Source organism: Nansenia antarctica (assembly GCF_963989245.1).
Source record: "Nansenia antarctica genome assembly, chromosome: 3".
NCBI lineage: Eukaryota > Metazoa > Chordata > Actinopteri > Argentiniformes > Microstomatidae > Nansenia > Nansenia antarctica.
This window is the reverse complement of record NC_137688.1, coordinates 67,733,567-67,743,566: the sequence shown is the minus strand read 5'-3', so window position 1 is coordinate 67,743,566 and position 10,000 is coordinate 67,733,567. Positions and strand designations below refer to the sequence as shown.

At 46.9% G+C, this 10,000-nt stretch overlaps 1 protein-coding gene across 1 annotated transcript in view; it reads left to right on the top strand.

Annotated features, from left to right (window-relative positions):
• LOC308154298 (rho GTPase-activating protein 39-like) overlaps positions 1-10,000 on the top strand; it is a 46,967-nt gene that overhangs the window by 6,979 nt on the left and 29,988 nt on the right. Inside the window, exon 2 of the mRNA XM_080527462.1 lies at positions 8,360-8,752. Coding sequence (XP_080383588.1) covers positions 8,360-8,752 — 393 coding nt within the window. The remainder of the gene's footprint in view (positions 1-8,359; positions 8,753-10,000) is intronic.

Genomic DNA, 10,000 nt, shown 5'->3' with positions numbered 1-10,000 from the left:
GGGTGAGGCAAAGAAAGACTCTTTATTTTGTTGTTTTAAGTTATTGTTTAAAGTTTAATTATGTAATTTAAGTTACTGTTAAAATAAAGTGAGTTTTGGCAAAACCAGTTTTCATTTTTATGTTGCGGGGGGGGGGGGGGGGGGTCGGGTGCCTAGGCAGCTGCCAATAGTAACTAAAAAAGTAACTAGTAATCTAACTTAGTTACTTTTAAAATCAAGTAATCAGTAAAGTAACTAGATTACTTTTTAAAGGAGTAATCAGTAATCAGTAATCAGAATACTTTTTCAAAGTAACTGTGGCAACACTGCTGCTGACTGACATGCCCTCTCTCCCTTCTTCTCCTTACTTTCCTGTCTGTCTTCACTGTATCTGTCCAATAAAATGAAGAAGTGACTGCCCCACTCAGGAAAAAATAAATAATAATAATAATCAGGAATTTGTAATCGCAATCAATAAAAAAGATAAAATAAAAATAAAAGCAAAAAAGAAAAAAAACTCGTCTTCACACTGCCATAACATCGTGCTCTACCGACTTAGCCACAGAGGACCTCTGGCACACCAGACTCCAAAGCCTGCAACGCGTGTCCAGTTTCACATTGGTTTTCTCCTTGAAGTCCAGAAAGTTGTCCCCTGTGGGACCTTCTGTCTCCTCATGTCCAGGAGAAGGGCAGCCTTGGCTAGCTAGCCCTGGCTAGCTCCCACACCGCTACCTTAAGGAGGAGGACAGGCTTAGCTAGCTAGCCCTGGCTAGCTCCCACACCGCTACCTTACTGAGGAGGGCAGCCTTGGCTAGCTAGCCCTGGCTAGCTCCCACACTGCTGTCTTACTGAGGAGGGCAGCCTTGGCTAGCTAGCCCTGGCTAGCTCCCACACCGCTACCTTACTGAAGAGGGCAGCCTTGGCTAGCTAGCCCTGGCTAGCTCCCACACGGCTGCTTACTGAGGAGGGCAGCCTTGGCTAGCTAGCCCTGGCTAGCTCCCACACCGCTACCTTACTGAAGAGGGCAGCCTTGGCTAGCTAGCCCTGGCTAGCTCCCACACGGCTGCTTACTGAGGAGGGCAGCCTTGGCTAGCTAGCCCTGGCTAGCTCCCACACTGCTACCTTACTGAGGAGGGAAGCCTTGGCTAGGTCCCACATTGTTACTCTGAAGCACATTCAGGGGATGAGTTATTCTGGTCGGAGTCTATTTATCTGTTCAACATGTTGGACTTTTCTGCCTTGGGAATATGACATCTGGAGTGGGATGTGTGTTTAGGCCGTAACCACGTTCTCGCCACTTGAACAGTTCTCCGTTTCTCCCAGAACATTCTGTGGGATACAGATGCACTCTGGGAAACAGATGCTGAGCCTTCACTGGGACCACTTCTGTTACTGCCTCTAGCTTCATGACCACAGGCTGAGAGGACCTGTCAATCATCTGAGGCCTAGTGGGGACTGTCCCTCCTAAAGACCTCTCCATCCCCACGGTTAACTGTACAGTTTATCTCCTGTAAATAAAAAAAGAAGTAAAAACTAAAAAAAGAAGAGGTAATTCTTCCTTCTTCAAGTATTTTTGACTGGCAATGGCCCCTGGTCCTAGCAAAAATAATGTTTCTTGCAATGGATGATGGATAGATGATTCACTTACTCAGACATATGTATTTGTTGTAAGTTGCTTTGGGTAAAAGTGTCTTCTAAATGGCCAACATTTAAAAGATTTCTTCTAACATACTTCAGTAGTAGAGTTCCGAAGGATCTCCGTCCAAGTGTTTTGCGGAGAAGGACCCATTCTTGTAGAGACGCCATTCTTGTAGCAGACACCATTCTTGTAGAGACACCATTCTTGTAGAGAACACCATTCTTGTAGAGAACACCATTCTTGTAGAGACTCCATTCTTGTAGCAGACACCATTCTTGTAGAGACACCATTCTTGTAGAGAACACCATTCTTGTAGAGACACCATTCTTGTAGAGACTCCATTCTTGTAGAGACTCCATTCTTGTAGAGAACACCATTCTTGTAGAGAACACCATTCTTGTAGAGACTCCATTCTTGTAGAGACACCATTGTAGAGACTCCATTCTTGTAGAGAACACCATTCTTGTAGAGACTCCATTCTTGTAGAGAACACCATTCTTGCACTAGAAAAACACCATTCTTGTAGAGAGTCCATTCTTGTAGAGACTCCATTCTTGTAGAGACTCCATTCTTGTAGAGACTCCATTCTTGTAGAGACTCCATTCGTGTAGAGAATCCATTCTTGTAGAGAACACCACACAACAGTTCAGGTTAGCGTAGCCTATAGGCTTTTCCTGAAGGCTCTTTGGTGCTTCTGGAACATTCTCGGTTCATCTCAGGATAACGGTGGGTCACAGATATCTACCTGAGGTACCTCCACCTGCCAGTAGAGTTGCCATGCCAACTGTCCCGCATTAGCCGGGATGTCCTGTTTTTTGGGCCAGAGGCCCCCTCATGCGTACGTATCGCGTAAATGTGCCAATTCCTGCAAACCTCTGGTAGTCTCCCTGGGCACCACTCTTTCTCGTTCTCCCCCTTCTCTGTTAGTGATGTCTGGAAAGCCTTAAGAGAGCTAGACCCTAGGAAATCGGCAGGTCCTGACAATCTTCCTCCTCTCTTTCTGCGCCTTGCTGCAGATTTCATTGCAGAACCTGTATCACACATTTTCAATTTATCTATGTCTAACAATGTGATGCCAGAGGTCTGAAAAACAGCTTTTGTGCTCCCACTTCTGAAGGGGGGTGACCCAAAATGTTTGAACAACTACAGACCGATTTCAAAGCTTTCTGTCCTAGCCAAGGTCCTTGAGCGACTAATTAACGATCAGATCAAAGACTTCCTAGATTCACACAACATCCTATCGCCCCTTCAGTCTGGCTTTAGGAAGCAGCACAGCACAGTGTCTGCTGCTGTCAAAGTGGTTAATGATATTACTAAGGCTTTGGATAAGAAGAATCACTGTGCTGCACTTTTTATTGACTTGTCTAAAGCCTTTGACACCGTCAATCATGCCATCTTATGCCAGCGCCTCTCTGATATTGGGCTGTCCCCTCATGCTGTTGGCTGGTTCACCAACTACCTGTCACAACGGAAACAGTCTGTGCAGTTTGGTGATCTCTCATCCAACTTGCTCACTGTTTCCAATGCGGTGCCACAGGGTTCGGTCTTAGGGCCAACTCTCTTCACCATTTATATAAATGAAATAGGATTAATCTCTAATGCTGCTGTTCATTTGTATGCGGATGACACAATCTTGTATTGCTTTGCATCCTCTATCAACCGTGCCTTCGAGGCTTTGCAGACTGCTTTTGATGCCCTTCAGTCCCAGCTGTTTCAGCTCAGACTGGTGTTGAATACAGGGAAGACCAAAGTCATGCATTTTTCCAATAACAAGCGGGTGCCAAGTGCTCTTCCTGACATTGTATCATGTCAGGGTTCACCTATTGAGCTTGTGCCAAACTACAAATACCTTGGCATTCAACTGGACGACAGCCTCTCTTTTCAACTGCACACCTTCTAAAGAAACTGAAATTGAAGCTAAGCTTTTTCTTTAGAAACAAGTATTGTTTCTCAGCTGCTGCAAGAAAATGTCTGGTTGCTGCCACCTTTCTGCCTCTCTTGGACTACGGTGATGTCATGTACATGAATGCCTCTGCTACCTCTCTTCAACATCTGGATGCAGTTTACCATGGCGCGTTAAGGTTTATAACAGGCTGTAAACCCCTTATGCATCACTGTGTGCTATACTCTCTGGTTAACTGGTCATCTCTCTCTATCCACCGAACCCTTCACTGGTATATTTTCATTTACAAATCCATCCTTGGTCTGCTCCCCTCCTACCTTTCTAACCACCTGTCACGCAAGCAATCCGTCTACGGCCTTCGCACACAGGACAATACATCATCACATACTCCATCCCCTTGGTCCGGACCATGAAAGGCAAAAGGGTGTTCTCATTTGCAGACCCTTCCTCTTGGAATTCTTTACAGCAGAGTCTGAAACTGTCTCATCTGATCCCTCTTTCCAGTTTCAAGCTCTTGCTGAGAGACATACAGTGCGAGTCCATGATTTGTTCTTGCAATTGAGTTGACCCTCCCTTTTGCCCATTGCTGACCCCTCCCTGTCCCTAGCTCTTTAGCTGTCTAGTTTTAGGTTTTGTAGTTTTAGTTTAGTTGTAGATTATCTTAGACTGTTTTAGACTAGTTTTAGTTTTAGACTATGTCGTTTTAGTTTAGTTTTAGACTATATTGACGGAAAGTTTTAGATTATCTTAGACTGTTTTAGACTAGTTTTAGTTTTAGACTATGTAGTTTTAGTTTAGTTTTAGACTATGTAGGCCAGGTTTTGTATTGTATTTGTTTGTGGTGGATGTTGTATGCCTGTGAACAGGTCACACTTGAAAATGAGCCCTTGGGGCTCAATGTGTTTTTTACCTGTATAAATAAAGGTTAAATAAAAGATAAAAAATTGCGGCTGGGTACCTGTCAGGTGTATTGGGGCTGGGTAACTGTCAGGTGTATTGGGGCTGGGTACCTGCCAGGTGTATTGCGGCTGGGTACCTACCTGCCAGGTGTATTGCGGCTGGGTACCTGTCAGGTGTATTGCGGCTGGGTACCTGTCAGGTGTATTGGGGCTGGGTACCTGTCAGGTGTATTGCGGCTGGGTACCTGTCAGGTGTATTGGGGCTGGGTACCTACCTGTCAGGTGTATTGGGGCTGGGTACCTGTCAGGTGTATTGGGGCTGGGTACCTGTCAGGTGTATTGGGGCTGGGTACCTGTCAGGTGTATTGCGGCTGGGTACCTGTCAGGTGTATTGGGGCTGGGTACCTGTCAGGTGTATTGGGGCTGGGTACCTGTCAGGTGTATTGCGGCTGGGTACCTGCCAGGTGTATTGGGGCTGGGTACCTGTCAGGTGTATTGGGGCTGGGTACCTGTCAGGTGTATTGGGGCTGGGTACCTGTCAGGTGTATTGGGGCTGGGTACCTACCTGCCAGGTGTATTGGGGCTGGGTACCTGTCAGGTGTATTGGGGCTGGGTACCTACCTGCCAGGTGTATTGGGGCTGGGTACCTACCTGCCAGGTGTATTGCGGCTGGGTACCTGTCAGGTGTATTGGGGCTGGGTACCTGTCAGGTGTATTGGGGCTGGGTACCTGTCAGGTGTATTGCGGCTGGGTACCTGTCAGGTGTATTGGGGCTGGGTACCTGTCAGGTGTATTGCGGCTGGGTACCTGTCAGGTGTATTGGGGCTGGGTACCTGTCAGGTGTATTGCGGCTGGGCACCTGTCAGGTGTATTGGGGCTGGGTCATGGATGCGCCATTGTTGCTGGTAGACTCTGCTGCTGAGTAAGGCTTGTTTGGAAGCCGACATTAGAGCTTTTGGTACAAACATGTATATCATATATTTATAAAAAATGTACATTTTAAATGTATGTAGCGCCTTTCAGGGGACCCAATGTATATGTCCCAAATGTGCATCATCGAAGGCAGTGAGAACGGCAATGCTTAGTTGTTTTAGTGGTTTGCCATGTCTTGGCACAGAGCTGCTGAACTCACATCTGCTCACACACACACACACACACACACACACACACACACACACACACACACACACAGAAAGACACACACACACACACACACACACACACAGAAACACACACACACACAGAAACACACACACAGATAGATCTGGTTATAAATAGGAGGAATGTAGAGAAGGGAGGAGGATGGAGGAGAGAGAGAGGAGAGAGAAAGGGGGAGGAGAAAGAAAGGAGAGAGAGAGAGAGAGAGAGAGGAGAAAGAAAGGAGAGAGAGAGAGAGGAGGGAGAGAAAGAGGAGAAATGGAAAGAGAGGAGGGAGAGAGAGGAGGGAGAAAGAGGAGGGAGAAAGAGGAGGGAGAAAGAGAGGAGGGAGAGAGAGAGAGAGAGAGAGAGAAGAGGGAGAGAGAGAGAGAGAGAGAAGAGGGAGAGAGAGAGACGAAAGAATGAGTGTGTGTTGGCCCTCACCCTCAATGCTCCTGGTAGAACTGTGTTTACAGTAGACACTGCTGCCGTGTCCACTAGATCTCTCTCATTCACACACACGCACACACACACGCACACACACGCACACAAACACACACACACACACAGGTATATCTTGGCTTGTTGTTGTTGTTGTTGTTGTTGTTGTTGTTGTTGTTGTTTGGAACAGATTTGATGTCACAGCGTTGACGTCTCTGAGCAGAGGGGTATTCCATCAATGTCGCTAAGCCTGGATTTTCTTTTAGTGACATTGATGGAATACCCCCCAGGTGTGGAGAGAGAGAGAGTTGCTTATATGAGAGGTTTTAACAGGTGTGTGTGTGTGTGTGTGTGTGTGTGTGTGTGTGTGTGTGTGTGTGTGTGTGTGTGTGTGTGTGTGTGTGTGTGTGTGTGTGTGTGCGTTTGAGTGCACGTGTACGGGTAGAGAGTGTTGATGTGTTGATGAGGCAAATATGAAGTGATTCATGTTAGCTTTGTGAGCACGTGCAAGTTTAGTTTATGGCGGTTGAAAGGATAGTTCAGATGGTTCCTTACACTGTCAGTAGTCCCTGGGCCTGGAGAAACTGTCATCCAGGGTTCAGGGTTGTTTAAACTGTCGCTAACTATCTTCAGCTAACGGTAGCCACAGCTAACAAGAAAATCAATGGAAGTGATGGGGGCAAGTAGACGCAGTTTAAATGTACATGTCCAAATCAACTCAAGTGTTCTCTCTGAGTTGGTTGGTATTTACCCTGAGGTGGTTTTAATTTGGTTGGTATTTACTCTGAGGTGATTTGATTTGGTTGGTATTTACAGATATTGAACTTGGTCTCAACTGCCGTCATCAGTCCCATTGTTGTGTCGGTAGCGTTAGCGTTAGCGGTGTCTAAAGACTGCTGTCCCTTTAAGGTGTGTGCTGACTCAGACCTACAGCATGCAGAGTAAACAGCAGGTGTGGCCACACACACTCACACACACACCCACACCCACCCACACACACACACACACACACACACACACATACATACTCTATTATTGGGTTGTTGTGTCATTTTTCCAGTTCCTATTTAAATCAACTCTCCCCCGCGGGCAGCTCATGCCCTGCCACACCCTTCACCCCCCCCTTCCCCCGCTTTCTTACAGACAAATCATTAGTTCAAATAATAATAATAAAATAAAGCATTAAAGCAGAAAAAGTGTGAGATGACGACTTGGACACACAAGAGAGAAAACACGCAGGGGGGACGTGGAACGTTTGTTACACAAAAGTGTGAGATCTGACGCCTCAGGAGACGGGTTCATTTACATTCACATTCACATTCCTGGCGTTTAGCAGACGCCTTTATCCAAAGCGACGTACAACCAATACATTTGACTAAGTAAGTGAATCATCTATCCACCAGTCACACCAGGTTCTGTCTCCATCTGTGGGAGAAGGAGCTGGAGGCAGAAGTGTGATAGATTGTTTAGATTCGATAGATTCTTTTTAATGTAATTTTTTCTGAGTGGGCCAGTCCCACTCTCATTTTTCCTTCCATTGCGATAGAGACAGTAGAGATTGACAGGAAGGATGGGTGAGGGAGAGAGAGGAGGATAGAGACAGTAGAGATTTGACAGGAAGGATAGGTGAGAGAGAGGAGGATGAATGAATGAATGAATGAATGGTCTTTATTGTCATTGCTACAGTACAGGTACCAAACAACGACATTTAGGAGGGGTGGCTCCCCTGGTGTTAGGAAAGGGAAAAAAAAAAATAATAACTTGAAAAAAAAATCACAAGAAGGGAAGGAGCTGGTTTACATAACTAAAGGCTATGTACCCTATCCACTATACTATACTGTACAGATAGACGACTAGGGTTGTCATATTTCACAGTAGTGTTATTTCACATTTATTTAAAGGATAGAGACAGTAGAGACTGACAGGAAGGATGGGTGAGAGAGAGGAGGATAGAGACAGTAGAGATTTGACAGGAAGGATGGGTGAGAGAGGAGGATAGAGACAGTAGAGATCTGACAGGAAGGATGGGTGAGCGAGAGAGAAGGGATGACATGCAGGATATGTCCGCGGCCGGAATCGAACCAGGAACCCTGCGGTTACAACCTTACATCCTTAATTTACACTCCTGTTATTGGATATAGTATATCTATATGAAAGCAAACATAACATACACATGCACGCACGCACAACACACACACACACACACACACACACACACACGCACGCACACACACACTCAGGCTTTCTCTCACACAGACATAGTCAGGCCATATAATCTGACATAACATTCTAATACTCATAATGTCATAATCTTCAGAGTTTGACTCCGTTTCCCATCATGCCCCTGTGTTGCCTCCCCAGGTGTGATTGGGTGGCCATCCTGGAGCCCCGCTCTCGGGAGAGGATGTTCGTGAACCTGGTCTCCGGGGAGTGCGGCTGGGACCCGCCCCCTGGCGCCCCCGTGCGTCAGTCCGACGGCAACCAATGGTGGGAGCTGTTTGACGGCCATAGCAACCGTTTCTACTACTACAACAGCAGCACCCAGACCACCGAGTGGCACCGCCCCCAAGGCTGCGACATCCTGCCCCTCGCCCAGCTACAGGCCAGGAGGCGGGGCTCGGAGCCCGGGGGGAGGGGCTACGGCCAGCCCCAGAGAGGCCACACGCCTCTGCCCCCCGCCCCTGACGGCGGCGGGCGGGAGACCCCGTCTAAAGGCCACTGTGACAGCCTGGAGAACAGGAGGAACGCCAGCAGGTAAAAGACCACATACATACACACACACACACACACACACACGCATGTACACACTCACACACACATACACATACACACACACACACACACAGTCAATTGAATGGGAAAGTGTGTCCAAACTTTTAACTGGTACTGTACACACACACACATTCACAAACTCACACACACACCCACACACACAGTGTGAGCAGGGAGGTGTGTTACCATGGTGACTGTTCAGTCACGTTACTAGGGGAATACTTGACCCTCCCTCGGTAAACACAGTCATTCATTCTCACTGTGCGTGTGCGTGTGCGTGTGCGTGTGCGTGTGCGTCTCCTCTCCTCTCTCTGAGATGATGTCATGGTCTAGCTACTCTTTCAGAGGTTGTCTGAAACAGACCTGGAACAGAGCAGAATGCAGAGCGTCTGACCTGGTGGTGTTCAGGCAGGTTTTCTGTCCATAACATTCTTGGCCCGGTTCTTTTGACTATTAACTACATTAACAATATTACATTACCTGTAAATAATTGCAACCTGCACTTGTAGGGGGTAGTGGTGGTCTAGTGCAGTGGTTCTCAAACCTCTCCTCGGGGACCACCAGCCGTTCCACATATTTGATCTGTTCCACCACCAGCACACCTGATTCAACTAATCAAGTGCAAAGCAATTATGGTTTGTACTTGATTAGTTGAATCAGGTGTGCTGGTGGTGGAACAGATTAAATATGTGGTATGGCTGGTGGTCCCTGAGGAGAGGTTTGAGAACCACTGGTCTAGTGGATAGTGAGTTGGACTGGTGATCAGAAGGCTGTGAGTTCAAATCCCAGCTGAAACACCACCACTAGTGTGCCCTTGAGTAAGGCACTCAGCCCTCAGTTACTCCAGGGGGAACGTCCCTGTAATTAGTAATTGTAAGTCGCTTTGGATTAAAAGCGTCTGCTAAATAGCATATTCTTCTAAATTCTAATTCCGATGACACTCTTGTATTTGCAATTGCCCCCATGACTGACCAGGATGTTTCTGAGATAGTCTGCTTTTATCGACCTGTTCAGTTTGTTAAACTGAAATGAGTACCTAACGCTGGAAAAACAAGGTTATTTTCCAAATCACAAAGAATGCATGTGCTGATTTATGCATATGTACATTGGGTGGTGCCCCTAGTGAGCATGTTAGGGCCTCCAGCTCTGCTGCATAAAGCTCCAGGCTTACCTCACCTCATTATCCACGTAGAAGAACACTAATAAGTTACCAAACTCGTTGCCCTCTGC